This window comes from Xiphophorus couchianus, chromosome 21 (assembly GCF_001444195.1).
Source record: "Xiphophorus couchianus chromosome 21, X_couchianus-1.0, whole genome shotgun sequence".
Taxonomy (NCBI): Eukaryota; Metazoa; Chordata; class Actinopteri; order Cyprinodontiformes; family Poeciliidae; genus Xiphophorus; species Xiphophorus couchianus.
In genome coordinates, this window is record NC_040248.1 from 14,906,078 (window position 1) to 14,924,214 (window position 18,137).

General features: G+C 39.0%; 1 protein-coding gene across 11 annotated transcripts in view; it reads right to left on the reverse strand.

The window, feature by feature from the left end:
- Positions 1-1,523: 1,523 nt before the first annotated feature.
- The window catches only part of relch (RAB11 binding and LisH domain, coiled-coil and HEAT repeat containing), a 33,120-nt gene continuing 16,506 nt past the window's right edge, over positions 1,524-18,137 (reverse strand). For 6 of the 11 annotated variants that reach the window (XM_028005005.1, XM_028005002.1, XM_028005004.1 and 3 more), the window contains 17 exons: positions 17,277-17,348; positions 17,036-17,176; positions 16,780-16,944; positions 16,556-16,703; positions 16,289-16,445; positions 15,556-15,679; positions 15,258-15,306; positions 14,440-14,519; positions 14,079-14,185; positions 13,888-13,987; positions 12,431-12,513; positions 9,600-9,663; positions 9,343-9,481; positions 9,119-9,235; positions 5,568-5,656; positions 4,950-5,020; positions 1,524-2,816 (listed from right to left, as the gene is read on the reverse strand). In XM_028005005.1, coding sequence (XP_027860806.1) covers positions 2,696-2,816; positions 4,950-5,020; positions 5,568-5,656; positions 9,119-9,235; positions 9,343-9,481; positions 9,600-9,663; positions 12,431-12,513; positions 13,888-13,987; positions 14,079-14,185; positions 14,440-14,519; positions 15,258-15,306; positions 15,556-15,679; positions 16,289-16,445; positions 16,556-16,703; positions 16,780-16,944; positions 17,036-17,176; positions 17,277-17,348 — 1,827 coding nt within the window. In that variant the 3' untranslated portion in view covers positions 1,524-2,695. Of the gene's footprint in view, positions 2,817-4,949; positions 5,021-5,567; positions 5,657-9,118; positions 9,236-9,342; positions 9,482-9,599; positions 9,664-11,686; positions 11,770-12,430; positions 12,514-13,887; positions 13,988-14,078; positions 14,186-14,439; positions 14,520-15,257; positions 15,307-15,555; positions 15,680-16,288; positions 16,446-16,555; positions 16,704-16,779; positions 16,945-17,035; positions 17,177-17,276; positions 17,349-18,137 lie in introns of all 11 variants that reach the window. The other 5 variants (XM_028005003.1, XM_028005001.1, XM_028004995.1 and 2 more) reach the window with 3 other exon arrangements.

Genomic DNA, 18,137 nt, shown 5'->3' on the forward strand with positions numbered 1-18,137 from the left:
ACTTGGACCCCAGCGCTGCAGTAGAGGCCATAATGCACACAGCACCTGGTTTGTCAAGATCAAATCACAGCATGTAATCACAAGCACTTATCACCTGTTGTCAAGCACGGTGGTGGAGGGTTGACGATGACCACGACAGTGTTTGAAAGTCATTATACACTGTAATAAAATGTTTTCAATGCGTACCAGGGCAATAAACCTGCAACAGATAGATTGAAAAATAAATACTGAAAGATCTACAGTAGATTTGAACTGAGGATGAATGCTATGGTAGGAGTTTCAATTCAAACCTACTCCATTAACCCCAGAAGGAAATTAAACATGTTCAGCTCAATTATAGGGGTAGTTTAAAGTGATGCTTTGTGAAGTAATCAGTGAGTTACTCTACTAGCTGTACACAGACGAAACCCTGGTTTCAGTGAAACCTAAAGAAATATTTGAAGAAATCTGCAGTAACCTGGGGAGTCGACAGGCATACCTATATAGATCACTACGAAGTAAAACTGTGCACAAATCATGTTAAACCCGAAATAGCTGAAGCAGTATTGTGTAGAAGAAGCAAACATTCCTCCACGTCAATGTGAGAAACATTGACGTGGAGGACATTTTCTTCAAGTTTTGCTACCAAAAATGGATTTCAAAAGCGATTAGATCACCCAAACTAGTTCTTTCCCCAAAACAGCCCAGGACTGTCCTGCGTAGGATGATGCTATCTACCTGGGGTTGTTTACTTCATTTGAGGACATGGCAGCCACTGAATGATGTTTTTTTTTATTATTATTTATTTAAATTACATCCTGACATGCAAAATCTAAAAAAGAAACAGTAGGCATATCTACTATTTACCGTAACTTTACATAGAGTTATTTTGAAAAAGCAAACTATTCACCATCAATGCAAATGACACACAGGCACCTGCCTGCACAGACACATCACTACGGACGCAGCGGCACGCCTTCACGAGCCGCTTCCCTCCCAATCTGGAATGAATCGAGTATTTACCCACCTGGTCACTTATCAGCGATGGTTGTAGAATATTAGCCTGGATATGCAAATACTACTCTACGCAGAGACATCCGACCGACACTGGCCCAGCACTAAATAAATAAAAGGCCGCTTTGTTTTTCTTTTTTTTTTATTAAAAACGCAAATCAATGTGGTGAATCGGGCTAAAATGTCAACAAGAAAGGGCAAACAAGTTTGTACAAGACTCCGTGTTAACATTAATGGTAGAATTCCTATGCAGAAAAGATGTAGGGGTGTGTGTGTGAGGGTGTATGTTGGGTAAGATGTTGGGAATGTCCCATAAAATAGACTTTGGTTTATTGCACAAAGTGCACAATGGACCACATCAAAAAGCTGGACATGAACGACAGTAAGCATGTTGTTTTGTCTCCCTTTGAAATGGTTGTTTTACAGCTTTTCACACCTGCGGCAAGATTGTGGAACGCTCTTCCACAGTCATAAAAAGGAAACCGTTCAAAGCCGTGCAGGGAGAAGTCAGAAAAGATTCTAGAAGTGCCTTAAAGTACACAACCAATCCATCATTTATTACATCATGACATAAATTTCAAATATACAGAGAGTACTCTCCACCTCAGGTCAGTGTATGGTACAGATATTTGCCGTTTCTCTTTGAGCTTCTCCAAAATGGACATTAAAACCCAACATTCTTGGAAAAAAAAAAAAAAAAAGTACAATCAGAAAAACGGCCACACACAGACAAGATGCAACGGCCAGAAAAGGTATGATTAAGACCAGTGTTTGCTTCAACATTACATTGTCAGAATTGAGGGGGGAGGAGAGGAAAGGTAGTGATGATCATCATGTATAAGAATCCACATTACAGCAACAAAAATCCATTATAAAGAACAAATAAGCAAAGTGAAGTGCAAATTTCTTTGGAAGTTGGAATAAAGTTTGTTTTTCCTTCATTAAGACATAAATAAACAATAAAATAGGAAGCTGTCAAATACAGACCTCAAAGAAATAAAGGCAAGACAAATGTGAATAATTTCAAGTAGGCAACACTTCTAAGTACAGACACACCGTATAAGTCATTTTAAACAGATGCACAGCCTTGTAGTTCAAACGTTTGCCTTAATTTCCCAAAATAATTCAAGTTACCACACCTTTTTTCATTTTAAAAAGAAATCTTCCACCACAAAATGGTGCTCTTTAAAGTTCTTCATGAAAACCTGCAGTATGAGCTCAGAGTTATGTTTCCTGGAGTGGATGACTTCGAAAAGTTCAAATTAAATCCAATTCTGTGATCATTTCAAGTTCCTTGTCATCACTTTCCCAGCGTATCCATAGTGTTCTGCCTAACACCCCTTGCTTCTTTTTCTGAAATGAAAATGTTAACACTGACAAATAATGCCAAGCCCTCAGTTCTTGACATTGCGCATGTCGTGATAAAGAATTAAGGAGGAAAAGAGGGCAAAAAAGGGGGGGAAAACTTCACAGGCTTTCACTGCAAATTGCCCCAAACCTCCCCACAAACACTTCAGTTCTCCTTAAAGTAGTACGCATCTCTGCAGCATTATTTTCACGTCTCATCGTTCATTTGATTTAACAACACAATAGAGTGACTACTTTGGGCTGCACCAGAGCTTTCTTCACTGAAATGAAACACTCCCAGGGACAACGGGGGGCTTTGTCAGTTCATCGCGACGGCTCATCGGACGTCGGTCAGTTACTTCTTTCTCTGGAAGACGTTGGCCAGCATTGCTCCAGAAGTGGTCAGCTGACCCATCTTACTCAGAAACTTGGTCTTGGCATCTTCACCCACCAAACTGGAGGCAATAGAAATTGATCTATTAAAGGAAAAACCACAAAAAAAAGGCCAAAATAGTTTCAATTTGTATATAAAAATTTTGAAATCACATGAGCTGAAAAATATTTTTAAAAACAGCAACATTTCGATCTTTAACGTTACTACTGGCAGATGTTTTACCCTCTGCTCGACTTTTTTAAAGAGGAAATACTACGTGCCAGCTGAAACGCTCCTGATCTTTACAGTCCAACGGCTCCTTAAGTTCCTCTTTTGGGTTAGTTACGACTCTGGCTGATGCAGTGGAGAAGTTAACAGAGCTGGACTGAACTGCTCTATTGCTCAACAGAAGAACAAACATCATATCTTAACGGCAACTGTAAACAAGAGCCAATGAGCATAGGATGTTGAGTCTTCTATGGTCAGTGGTCAGCATTACCAAACAGCGTTTGGTTCAAAAGAACTCATAAAAGAAAATTTTGAGTTTCACAAGGTTCCAGTTTTCCAGTTGAGCGATTCCTTTTTTGTGGAACACCGTCGGAATTTCTGGTCTGATGAAAATCTTACAAATATTTTTTAGACATGTTCCAGGAGAACTGAACGTTGTGTTTGTATCGGCATAGAAATACTTTAGGTTTTGTGGTTAATAAGCTCATTGCTGATCAAATGAAGACTCCTCAGCTTTTTCAGCTATTCTAACTTCTTAAAGTACTTTCATTTTCATTTTCTTCTTTGCCCCCGTGTTAGAATCTTCATAAAAGGATGATTGCTCCTACAAGGAATAGATCAATCAACATGCCAGTTACATGCCAGAGAAACTTCTCTACATGTCAAAAGTTTAAGTGAAATGATTACAAATTTAATGGCTTGTAAATTAATTATAAATATTGGAAAAGTACAAACAATTTCAGTAATAACAAGAAATGCACGAAGAAAAATCACCCAGTGAATGGAATTTGATTTTTTATTATTATTTTTTTGATATTGATGGGTCAGAAGTAGCCTGGCCATTGCCTTCTTGTGCATCTCCACTTAAAAATTCTCGCTTGCAGCACAATCTGTTCTTCCTCCCCTTTGTTTGGATTCTCTCTGGTAGAAATTTTTCTACCAGGCCACTTGGCGAACAAAAGGAGAAATTGTAAACCACGAAGTCGATTTTCTGCGCCGTTTTAGAATTGTTGCCTACCTGTAGTTTTAGCACTGGCAGCGGAGGAAATGAAGGAAGCCGTTCAGTCCATGTTGGCCACAATTCTAAATATTGAATTAACATTAAGAGCCGCCTTGTTCGACTTGGCACTTCTCTATTCGCAGTGGAGGATTTACAGTGCAGATTACTTTCAGTAACCGTCATTGCATCGATCTGGCGCATTATGTACATCACGGGCAAACGTTAGTAGTTAGGCGATTCAACACAATCCACGCTTCCAGGAAGCAATCAAACCCTTTGTACAAAACAAATAGCACAGAACAAGGGGCTGATTTTTACCACGCTAGGTCAGTTCAGAATTTTAAAACTTAAAAGTTAAAAATCTAATCCTTTTTTTTTATGACAAGTGAACGTCTCATATTGTTATTCACGGCAACAACAGTAATCCTCGTCGAGGAAACTGTAACCATTTATACAACTATTTACATTATGAGGAGTTTGCAAATGGAGATTAACTTCTCTAATCTTGCTAATCTTCACAAGATCACATGCCAGCTCAGTAAAGATTTTGTATTCGTTTTGAAATCATAAATAAATCCTGTCTTACTGCTGCTCTCTTTGTGTTTCTTATATAAATAATGACAATTAAGGACAGAATGGCTGTATAGGCCTCACTATTACAGTATGAATGAAGATGTACCTGTCTAACATAATAAAGTATTTGTTTCTAAAACATATTAAACTGGAAACAGTTAATCTTTTTAAAATGATGCTTAAAATGAAATATCTTGTGATATGGTGCAGTTCTATAATCGTAAGATGAAAAAGATTACAGCTGTTATCACAACCATGGAGGGTTCAGGTGTAAATTCATCTTTTAATTTTAACAATATGAAAGGTTTAGGTTTGGCTCTGCTAGAATCCTCGCTCGAATCTATACAAACTCTGATTATTGAGAAGGATATGCATCATTTTTGACATACAATGTTTAAATATCGTATAAAAACATTTCGCAGTGAAGAGACTCACCCTTGTGCGTCAGAAATTCCTCTGTTTTCCACCTTTATTTCACACTCTTTGATCATAGACCCTAGAATCACCTGTTGGAAAAACATAGTTTGAGCTGAAATGTCACATCTGTAAAACACTGAAATGACTTACACAAACTCCATCTGTACCCTCCACGTGACATAATTTAACTGGATGTTCCAAGATGCTGAATAGTCCACTAAACTTGACAAAACTAAGATGCTGCATTTGTTTAATGCCTTGAAAACATAATTAAACCCTGGTATCAGAATCACAGGGACAGAGCAGATGTACAGAGCGACGGCTCAACTGATCATTAGTCACCTTGGGAAAATGCTCACATGAACTGGATAGCGTGAGACTTGATGACCAAAATAAATATTTTAGGTGTGCGTCTGAGTGTTTCCGTGAAAGATGTAAAGAGCCAGACGGATATCCTGGGAATTATGAATAACAAAAAAAAAATGAGGCAGCAAGGTGCAGCAGTTCTTGAGAATGCATATATTCGTGTGTGTGAATTTGAGATGTGTGAGAAGAAGAAAAAAAAAAAGAAATCCCCTGTTTGTATGAGCGTCTGTGGGCGTGTGAGGGTGTGTGTGTGTCTGTGCATCTCCTGACCTCATGCTCTGGAGACAGTTGCTCCATGTCAGCGTGCAGGCACCTGAGGCCTGGCAGGAAATGGTTGACCATGACCTCCTCAGAAATGACTGGACAACGCAACACGTTAAGGACGAGAATGAAAAGAAATCTTAGCGCCGGTTCATTTAAAGCATCACAAATGTATTTGTGTATAGAAGGTTTTCCAGGCTTTTAAAAGTTTCCAGATTTTGTTGTCTTATAGCACATTTTAATGTGGTTTCAATTAATAGCTTAAAGACGAAGTTACACAAAGAACAACTATACTCCAGCGCTATGATGATTCAGACTCTTTGTTACCACATACCATACTAAGTTCTGGTGCATACCACTTCAGCAGCTCATGTTGTTTGAATTAATCAGTCCGTCTTTACTAAAATTTCTCAAAAGTTATCATAGTTTAGACATAACTCATCTGTCAAAGTGGGTGGTAGTGATGTGACTAAGAAGAATTGAACTACACCAGTTCAGAAAATGATCTTCAGCACAGGACTGTCTCTAGGTAAATGCTTTTTTAAAAACAAAAACAACTTTCACTTGAAGTTGGACTTTTGCGCAATTTTAAAAACAATAGACATATGAGCTAGATCTGACTTGCCTGGGTAGCACAACATGGCACACTGAGGGCTGTGATCACTGTGAATGAGGTCCAGATATTGCCTCCATTGATGGGAGAATCTTACAAAGAGGCAATCGGTACATAACCAATCAGACCACAGTGGAGGAGCTGCCAGACTGAGGGACCTTCGTAGATGATTTTATGCCAGAAGAACTCCCAGGGAAGCATGGGATGCACAATTTGACTCAACAAACATGAAACTATTTGATCAAAACTCCCCCAAACCTCTTGGGAGGAAAAATAGTCACTGATTAAGACCATCCTATAAGACCAATACACAGATGGCTTTCTACAGTCAGAATTGAAACATGAGTTCCAGGTTTAAATTCCATGCTTTTAAAATTTTCCATTTTCCATTCTGTTTTTATTTCAAACGTATCAATTTTTTCACATATAAATGGGAAAGTTTACTTTTATTTTTACAATAGCTGAATACTACATTTTTCTGTTTCTGTGCAGAAAATTATACCACTTTACATAAGAAACGTACAGTCAATTTAAAGGAACATTCCCAAGCAAAACAAAACAAAAACCCCTAAAAAACAAAGAATTGACTTTGACTGATGCAAGTCAAGGACTCCGGTTCTCGACAATGGTAAAAAAAAATAAGGTTTTTAATCTTTTGAGTAGGAACAGATAGAACCTGTAAGAAATATTTCTTGTACCATTGAAATCAAGTTGTTTTGTCAGAATCAAATGCTAATATAGTTTTAAAGTTGAATCAAAAATGTATTTTATATAGCCTTGATGTTTCTCCTTTGCTAAATGTGTAAACATTTTGAGAGCTTAACTCTGTTCAAACCCAAGATTTTTTATTTCATTTTTAGATATTTTCAGCATCTATGTGAATTAATAAAATACAGACAGTAAATGTACTGAGAAAATGTAATGTTCTGTATCTTTCACTGTTAAAGGTATTGTTAGAAAAATTATCTAAGTTCATTTACTTATGAGTTTATTTGAAAGGTTATGTTTTCATATTAATATTTTGTGTGTTGTTTACTTGATTTCTTTCTTTTGTGGTATATTAACTGTTTCTTGGGTGTTTGCCTGGAGGCTAGAAACGTTAACACATTCCTGTGTTATCAGCTGCCTGTGAAACTGATTGGTAACGGTCAGCCTCGTGCCCTTGTAAGGGCATGTCCACAGAAGGTTCCAGAACATCCTGTAGTAAAGGTCTTTCATCAATCTTTTGTGTGACTGTGTGAAAAAGCCCAACCTCCTTCCTTGTAATCATAATAAAAGGCAGTTAGGGACGAAGAACCGACGGAGTTGACCCCAGACAGTGTTCAACGGCGGGTCTCCGCGTCTGGCTCTGCTCCCCTCTTCTGCAGAAAAGCAATTTGTGTCTCTGGTTGATTCCTTGCAGGTTAGGAACGAAAATAGACCCAAAAGGTATAGATTCTTTTTTTCACTGGCAGGCTTCTTGCCACTGAAAACGAAAAGTGGAATAAAGGTAATGCTGCTAATTTATCCACAACTGCCCTGGCTCTGCCACATGTCAAAGTTTGAGGGGCCTACGAGGGACGAACGGTGAACAAACGTGTATTTTTAGACATGGGAATGTACAGCTTCAGAGCCTGTCACACTGATTACAAGAAAAAAAAAAAAAGTACAGTGGGAGGTATACCCTCTGAGGTTAGGGCTACACCTCCTGGACACGACAGCACTGAAATGACAGCCTAACAAAAATCCACAGGAATGAACCTCAGGCCAGCTGGGCTCTGTCTGTGTGTTCTGGACCTGGGTGTGGCACGGCAGATGGAGGAAAGGCGCGGCCGAGAGAAGGAAAAAGAATCACAGAAGAGCGGGATGAAAGAGGTAAAGCAAATGCAACGTAAATGAGGATCCTATCCAGAGAACCGTTGCTGAGGATTGGAGCTGCTGTTTTTCTTCACACACTTTCTCTTGCTCTCATCCTTTCCTTTACCGAACCAACCCTGTAATTACTCGTATCCCCAGAATGGAGACAGCTTGCTTTTCCTTTCTCCTACTGCCAAATGACAGGCAAACCCAGCCAACGTACACAGTCAACCACACTCTCAGGCAGTGAGACCACACCGATACGTACCAGCAACTGGGTCAACATCCAGGAGCAAACCAGAGCAGCATGGTGAGCTCTTTATCCAGTCACACACTGAGTCACACATGACAAAGACGGAGTAAATATATGAACTAAACAGGTTACCTCTAAAGTTTTTCTTCAATTTCCATGGCAAGTCAGAATCAAATAGGGCTGAAACGATTAATCGAATTAGTCATGATTAATTGATTATGGAAATAATCATCATCTAATTTAGTAATTACTAATTGGCATATACACACGTTCATTTGCTGAAAGACCACCATCCTCAGAACAGTAAATAAGCCAAAACTTCAAAAAAAATGTGGATTTTGCAGTGTGTGTAAATAGATTTTAACAGAACTCGTAAGGTAGCAGTTCTAGTTTGATCTGGTTCAAATTCTGTACAAAAAAAAAAGAAAAAAGAAAAAAAATCTTTTGCTATTCAAATATTAATCCCCAAAAATAAACAGACTAGTAGACAGTATTTCTTTTGTTAAAGATGCATCGTTTTCTACAAATGATCAATAATACACTAAAGAAATGCTGTGTTGTTGCATTTTATGAAACAAAATAAGAAAATATGCATTTTCTTATTTAAAAAAAAAAAAAGTAATGGGATTCTTTGTTTATTTGCATATTTTAATATTTTTCTAACATTGTTTAAGAAAGACCTGGGTGGTCAAATCTGCAAAATGTGCCAATTTTGTTTTATCTGACTACTCAATTAAGCATCAGAATAATCAATCAAAAATCAGAATACTCAATCATCAGAAAACTGATAGAATAATTGATTATTAAAATAATCGTTAGTTGCAGCCCTAGAATCAAGACAAGAAAAATGAAGGATACAGCAGCAGGAGAGGGCACTGTAGGCCTCAAACAGGTGGATGGCGATGTCAATCCTCTTGCTTTCCACCGACTGGCTGTTGTTGGCTAATGCAAGCTTATGAAGGTGCGGGAGAACAACTTCAGGGATACAAAGAAGTCAAAGACAGAAACAAAAGCTTAGTGTACATCGCAAAAACATGACTGTGAAGTACGGGAGAGGTTTTTATGCTGCATATGGTGCATACAGTCGTCTCTGAAGCGCGGCTCTGCGTTAGGACCGACCCTTCCAAACGTCCTGATGATCTCCATGTGCAAAGAGTGCTGATCCTGGTACTGAGGGTCTTCAAGGAACGACGCCAGCTGCATTTTCACACGCTCCAGCAGCTACGCACAAACACATAAAGTATTAGCTGAAATTTCCACAGATGTGAAAAATTGCCTTGAAACAACCGCATCATTAGCGTATAAATGTAAAGTTTCAATTGGCTGTTAATTTTCTTACCTCTTTTTGTGTGACAGTCTCCATGATGGTGCCAAAGGCAGGAATAGTGGCAATCCTAACTGATCTGCAAACAGCAGGGAAACACACAAAACAAAACACTGACCACTTTCTGCTATTGCGTCACTCTGTTAGTTTTTCATTTTTCTAAATAATTTGACTTTAAACCACAACCAGAAAGACCTAAATGTTATCTGCAAAAAGATGCCCAGTATTTTAAAACATTTGCAGGAGTAGATTGTGGCGTTCAGATCCCACTAAAGCGGCTTGTGTGGCTGCAAAGGCTGTCATCAGTGGAGAGACTCCTACAGGTTTCCCAGGCCACTTTCAGGTTTTCAAACAAAGCTGCGACCTGATTCCAAAACTTAAATGATGTATTTATGCACATTCCTTAATTCAGTGGCACCTTCAGTCCACAATGAGCAAAACCACAAAGGAGTAGGTTTACTGTGGTTAACATGTGTTCTATGTTTCATCCAAATGCAGTGCTTGAGAGTGTAATGAGCCGACTGGAACCCTAAATAAGACAGAGGTGGTTGTTGTGTAGCTTGTTCAAGCTCTGTTTAGCTTCTATCATGAGCAGATGTAACATTTAGGCTGAGCTAAGTGGAGGTGGCAGTTGGACAACTAATCTTCAATACCTATACCTGACTGGGTATAGGTATCCCAGTCTGGGCTGGATGACCTGCTTTGCTGCTGTACAGTGCAGTGAGCTTACTATTGACTGAGCATTTGCAATGGAGATGGTCTCATTACTAATGATTAACTCGGCTGAATTGTGGTAAGGTATTAAAAATGTGCCCTATGGTTGGTAAATGAGGACAGCGATGCAAGATTATAGCACCTGCCTTGAGTTTTCAGGGTTTTAAAACAGAAAGAGCAACAATTTGCAGATAACATCAAACCAAACCTGACATTTAGTGTTGAGTTGAGAGACAGAGTCAGTCGTTTCTTAACTAATGAATAACACACAAAAGATAACAGTCAACTTTATAAAATGGCTTAAAAGCTAAAAATTTCCTAAAGTGAGGGTCTATGGAGTACTTGACAGTAGTCAGTGTGTTAGTATGTAATTGATAGCATTTGAGGCCCATTAGTGCAGACTACTAAGCCAGTGTGTGCCACACTGTCCAACGATTACCTATGGTGTTTAATTTCTTGCATTTGGGGGAAGCGACTACAAGATAGTTGATGACAAAGAAGAATGTGCATCAAAGACGGACAGTAGATTCTGTCTATGTGCATCTGAGTTTTTGTCACTGAGCACAAATGGGCTCTGACGGGTTATTATAGTTTGGAGAAGGAAGATGTCTGGATGAAGTAAGGACTAATAAAACTGGGATCTACTCCAGAGGATATTTCAGTCATCTTAAACTAAATCCTAAACTGTGCAAAGCAGTTTAACAATTCCCAACCGTAAACCTTTACATCCTTTTTAATCTGATAGTTGCCAAGTAAAATGGACCATGAGATTAATTAGCATATGTGTTCAAATTACACTAATGTTCAGTCTGTCATTTACAGCACATTTGTCTTAAACCGACTAGTTATGTAGATCCATCTGAAGCACAGGTAGTAAAATTTGATGCACATTGCAATCAATAATATAGTTTACTTGAGCCGTTTTAAATATTGGGTAATTGCTCTTTGGTGAGCAGTTGTTAAATGAGGTTAAATAGGTATCCTCTCATGGCTACTGAAATTGTAAAAATATTTAATTTCTGTTCTTTTCTCATATTCTGCCAATTGTGCATCATTTTTTTTAAGTTACACACAATCAGTAAGATATTAATACTACAACTGTGTACAGGTTTAATGTAGAAGCTCATGCCAACTGTATGTACAAACGTGTATTTACATAGAATGATGATATGAAAGAGGCTGCATTCCAACAGGGTTGCTACAAATTTTGTCATTAAAAGTCTTTCAGTTCCATTTCATCTTTCTGCAGGTTAAATATTATCCAACATATGGCATTGCTAAGGCAAATGTAAACAAACAAACCATGTATGGTTACACTGTAAGGATGCAGCCAACAAAATGACAATGATTTGAGAGTTTTCTTTCTGTTTTTGCATTGATTAACTCACAATTCAGGCCCACTGCACAGTGTTATTAGGGCTGGAGCCGCCCGACGGTCAACTAATGCTTCACTCATGCCTCGAAGAACCAACTGCAAACCCACCACACAGCAGGATGACAGAGTGGGAGAGGTACGGGAAAGGAGAGGTGAAAGTGAGAAGGCAGAGATAGAGGGGATAATACAGGTTTTAGAGTGAAAGAAAAAAAAGAACAGGGTGACAGGATAAATAGAGAGATGGGGCAAAAAATATAACCAACCACCAATAGAATCCTTTAGAAGATGCCCTGCTTCAACAAGGAGAGGGTGGGGGAGGAAGAGGAGGGGTTGGGAGTAACAAATGAACATGCAGGGGTAATGCTGTTGGACGGTATTGCATGCAGCGATCTGAAGGGAATGGGTTAGTGTTAAAAGACAGATGAGGCGATGAGAGCTGGCATGCGCTAGTGTTGCAGATTGATGACGAACACTTGCAGAAAATTCGTGTGAACAGTGGCTGCGCAGTAGAACCACCCTAGCACAGCCCAAACCTAAACAGGAGCCTCTTGAAACTATAAAACAAAGCCAATTTAAGGCAAACGGTCTCACTGAAACCCTGAATCTTAGAGGGATTACGTAATGCCGTTAGAAGTGATCGGGTTTTGCGGTAAAATTTGCTCCCCGAAGGTGCAGACTTGTTCTAGTGCGATAGTTCTCAGGCGGCGGAGAGAAGGGGGAAAGAGACGCAGCATTGTTTTACTGTTGATCCACTTACATTTCAGGGTCGGAAGACAGTGTGATGAGAGCCGGCACCACTCTCTGAGCTACCAGCGTCTCATTCACCCCCTTCACCAGCAGCTGATCGGATTGGACAGAGCCAGCCGTGAAGTCACATAGGTGGGCGGGGCGTTTGGGACAAGAGCGAGCAACACCGGCAAAAGACAGAGAAGAAAAACAAAACAAAACAAAAAAACAAAACAAAAAAGCAAAAGAAAGAAAGAAAGTAGGGGAAAAGAAAAAAAAACACAAAAAAGATAGAAATAAAGTGATATACAATGACAAGAACTATAGCTGCAAGGCACAGAACGGCACTACACATCAGGCAAGTGTGTGTACATACAGTTTTACACACTCAAACACACGCCCACTCATACTCTAGCTCAGATTCAACTACGGTAAAGCGAGCTCAAAGCCGTGGGTTCTTTCCACAGACTCCAGATCACATTATTCCATCCAATTAAAAATCAGGAAATTTTAAAAAGCAGGGAATTTGATCTGGCATCTGTGGCAAAGGCCCTCCCCCTCAATCCACAGTCCTACCGATGGTGGACAACTGTACACTATGGGATGGGGACAGTGATGTGCTTTGGGAAAGGGTACGAAATTTACAAAACAGGGGGACATGAAAACAGCTTCCCATTCTTCCTCCCCCAATTGTAAAGATAAGCAAAGTTCCACTGCTTTAACTAGACCCTTATGCCAACATCTGATCTAAAGGTTGCACAGACCTCAGTTTGAATATTTTGCCTCAAGAGGTTTCAAGCATCCCAATCAGGAAATTATGGCAGATCAGCAATAATGTCTGTTTCTACAGGGCCTGAAATTCTGACAGTAAAAATAATGTTTCTTTTTTATTTTTTTTAGGTCATTTTCATTACAGACTACTCTCAGTTTGCTGACCTCAGCGCTTCAACACAGAGCAGGTATTTTTATAGCAACTTCTGAGATCGTTGTGTAGTGAAAGATCCGACGTTGGCTTGAGGAGGGTTTAACCATTACAGCTGGAACCAGAGTGCTGAGAACATTTTGCTAAAGTTTTCACTTACATTCAAAAGACGCAACAACTTAATATCATATGCATCTTAAGCAGCAACAGCAGCAGAAAGCAAAGCTAGCACATTTACAGCAAATAGATGAACATTAACATAAATGCATACTGCAGAAAGGTAAATATATGTTTAAAAACATATATTGAACATATATTAAAACAAATACTTGCAGATGTAGTAGAATTATATAGTCACTTTATAATTAATAACTTACATAAAGTAAAAAATAATCTAATAAATTAGAACTACAAATAATTCTAAAGTACAATAAATAAAGAAGATTATATTTACTCTTTGATGCTTATAAAACATATTACATTATTTATTTCATTGACTTAGTAAAAATGTGACAAAAAATATTCTGGTACATGAATAAAAAACAATATAAGAGTTCAGTTTGTACCTCAAACATTCGTGCTGCGGTACACCGCACCAGAGCAGACGTATGGACAACCCCGTACCATAAGACAGTCAGCAGCAGCTCATGATACACTGGGTTGGCACTGACACGGACAAAAACATGAAATGACAAACTTAGCTGTCATGTATTTAATTATCAATATGTTATATGTATTTGTGTGTCTTGTGTCTTACCCAAGTTCTACAAAGGAGGCCTTTAGGCTGTCAAGAGGAGCATGAGACAGAGACAGAGTCGTCATGACATCCTCCAGGAAACCCACCAACAGCTTGCGATCTTCCTCCTGTATAGATTTGATCAGTTACATCATCTGAATACATACAAATCTAATATACTAGCATTTTCATATCCACCTATGTATGTACTTTTAGAAAACGTCGAGGCACCAATATGAAAATTTGGGCTTAAAACAGATTAATACTGCTGTTATGATACGAGAGAAAACTGATCAAAAAACTTATCAGACTGAGATGTTAAAATATTACTAATGTCGGTCGATACCGATGCTAATGATGCGAGATGCACCTTTAAAGTTACCTGATTGTAACATGTCAGCACTCCAGTGGCATAGATTGGGACTGTAGCTTTGGTCAGTATGCCGTTCCCTGCTGAGGCATCTGACAGAGTAATGAAAAATACAAGTTAGGTGAACTACACAGAGTGGAAATTGTTTTATTAAACAACAGTACCTAATGTTAAAATAGTATGGAAGAAATTCAGCTTTTGAATAAGTTAAAAGAAGAAAATAAAAATAGTCCTTCTGTAGAAATGTGTTTCTAAAGCAACGTATAATGATCAACCTATTACATCAAACCAATGCACATGCGCTTTAGCATCCTTTCATAGTGCTTGATCAATTATTAAAATGGAAAAACAGCAGCATACATATATGGGGAGATGATTGGCAGTGAATCACATAATGGCCCACATTTGCTACCATGACTTTGCCTGAAAGAAATGTGGCCTGATTATACTTCTATTGTATTGTGGTCTTCCAGAAACCCACAGAATAAGACCCATGCTATGTAAAGATCAGGATAACCTCAACACTGACAGAGTTTCAGATGAAAACACATTTCATAAATGGCCACAATACCAACGCTAAATGTCTTGGCAGCTAAATGAAACCAAGGACCCCGTTATAACTGCAGAAACATGTCTGGAATTAAAAACAACAACAACAGAAAAGAAACAAGAAGAAGAAGAAGAGGGGGAACACCCAACGCTGACTCCAAATAGCTTGTTTACATCAATTGTGTCTGGAGTTTAAACTTCATCTATCAACATTCTCTTGAGAGAGTTTAGAACAATATATAAACACACAAAAAAATGAGAGAAAGTAAAATAGCCCTCACCAACATTCTCTTCTGATAGTCTGAGAATCTCCTGGAATTGAGGCTTCACCTAAACAAACCAGACGACACATACAGTACATCCATGTCACTCATCTATGGTGAGTCTTAGAAAAAAGGAAAAAAAGCTTGTTTGCTGTGAATACTAGCACAGCTTTAAAAGCCAACAAACTAAAACATTTGATACAGTAATAGCACTAGACTTGAAACTTAGACTCATAAAATAAACCAACAGAGAAAACCATGACTCCTTGATATGACAACTCAGTAAACTAAAGCGTGGTAGTTGGATGGAGTTTACCTTAGTGTTGGTGAAGATCTTGCCAAACGTGCGGCAGAACCTCCAGAAAAAGCGAGAGAACTCGTGAACGCAGGTTGATGACGTCACGTTGATACGACCCACAATCTCTATGAGCTGAGGAAGGCTGGACAAAATACAGACAGAACTTAAGTTAACGATTTTGTGAAAATTTCAATACAATGTTTAATATGTACAGATTACTGAAAACAGTGCTTTCAAATATTAATAGTGTTTAAACTTTCTATGCTTTGTCTCGTCACACCTATAAACTTAATTGTATTTTATTGGGATTTTATGAAAGACACCGACAAATGATACACTGTTCCCAATTTTCTTTTTTAGATAAAAATCTGAAAAGTGCGGCATGTATTCAGCACTGCTCCGTAAAGCTGATGTTGCAGTCACAAATAAAAGCTTTCTGGAACAAGTCTCCCATAAACTACTAACGGAGTTTATAGTTTCTATGTTTTGAAAAGCTTATATGACATGTTGGTCTATCATTTCTAATTTCCATAAAATAGTGTAGTTTGTGGCAGTACATTGCCAAAATTAGAGAAAGTTCAAGCAGTATACATGTGCAAGCCACAGTCTAAATGTATCTATTTACATTATTTGAAATCCTCAAAAACAAGTTTAAATGAATCATTAAAATTTTGTTGAACTTCTTAAATCTGTGTTAATTTCCCCTTATCTGGTAGGTTTTACATTAAGTGCTCATGTGTGTATATCTTACAGCTGGTTGACCACCCACAGGAGGCTTTCCCAGCCAGTGGTTCCTTCATGCTCCAGTTGGTGGTCATAGAGGAGCAGCAGGGAGCTGAGCAGCTCTCTGTTCCCAATGATGATAGCCATGTCCTGAAGAGGAGAGGCCGGTCTCGGGAACCGGGTCACTGGGTGACAGACAAACGCTGCTCATTCACCCCATCTTTCGGCTAGAGCTTCTGCTGACCTATTGCAATTTTTGTAAACAGAGACGTGTATGCATTCTTGGGCATTTTACCTTCTATTGCAGGTATGTCTTCGTGTGGCTTGGCTCTGCTGGTGAAGGGTGCATTCTGCAGCACCACTGCAAACAGAGGTGGAATAAGGGACTGGAGAGCTGACAAGAAAACATGAAGTTTGTGCTCATCCAGTCCGTGTTCTCCCTGCTGCGGAGAAAAGTCTCGGTTAGCATGAAAAGCAAACTACAGCAGACCCAAATAAAGCAACACACAGAAACCCAACTGTAAGCAGTTTCTCTATACGAGCCAGCAGAGAAGGTATGAGTGCAGTGTGCAGGGTGCCCAGCTCTGTGGTCCAGGCAGCGAAGGCAGGAATGAAGACCTGGTGGACTGCGTTGACCACCCGCTCTGATGGGTCCCCAAGCGAGAGCAGCATTAACTCAAACCCCTGCAAAGGATAAAGCGGCAGTTTGTGTGGATCAGTTGAGTGGGATTAAAAAGAAAGCCATGATTTACATTCCTTTTCCCAGGATATTTACCTGGGCGTATTTGTCAGAGTCATCAATGTAACCCATAATAATACCCAGACTTTTGACCACAGCCTCTCTGACCATGTCAGCCTTGTCCTCAGTCAGCATCTGCTGCAGCATAGACAACACCAGCGAGCTACGGATTTCCTTCTGAAAACAAGAGGGAAGAAGTGAGGGTTTTAAAAAAGAAAAAAGAAACCAACAAAACTACATAATCCTCGTTTGAACTCTGTGCTCAGTTTAAACTTACAGGCAGGTACGGAGCTAAGGCTCCACAGGCTTCAGCCACCAACAACCGCCTCTCAGGATATTTGTGGTTAATCTGTGGAGGCCAAATGTACACACACAAATGTTGAATGTAAAAGAGGAACATAAGTTGAAAAGGAAGACAGACAGACTGGGGTTGCAGTCACAATGGAATGGAAACAAGTGGAGTGTCATAAACATGCTGACCCTGTGGAAACCACAGTTTGTCTTTGTCTGCAGATTCTCAGCCTCTGGACGGCTGGCAGCGGCTATTGCCACGGCAATAGCTTTCTGTTGATCATGAGTGTGGTTGCACAGGTGGCAATAAAAACAAAACTGCTATCTCATTCCTGCCAGGGTCTCTCACAAAGTACTGAAAGCAATTTTCATAATCAGAGAGCAGCACTAAAAAGATTTCTGGCTGAAACAAAGTGATTTCTTTATAATTTACATCAAGGATTAGGACATTTCTTGCATAATTTACATTTAAATATATATCTGTATGGGGTATTAGGCACTCAAAATAAATAAAATGATTAAAAATCTTGACCTTTGACCTTGGATAAATTGTAAAATAGCTTAAAAGAAAGTAAAAGTATATTTTTTGTCTAGAGTAAAATATGAAAGAAGGTAAAACATTACATATGCAATTAACTGATGGTTGAATCTGTCCATTATTAATATACGGTAACTTGACACACGCATATGATGCTTCACACCGCTACAGCTTTGTTACATTTTGTGAGCTCACTCGCATTACCATCAATGTATTCACACACTTGTCTTTCATACAACTGCAAATCAGAAGGAAAACGAGACATGGCCTTCCAAATGTGACACCAATAAAAATTTGAAAAGTCCCCAA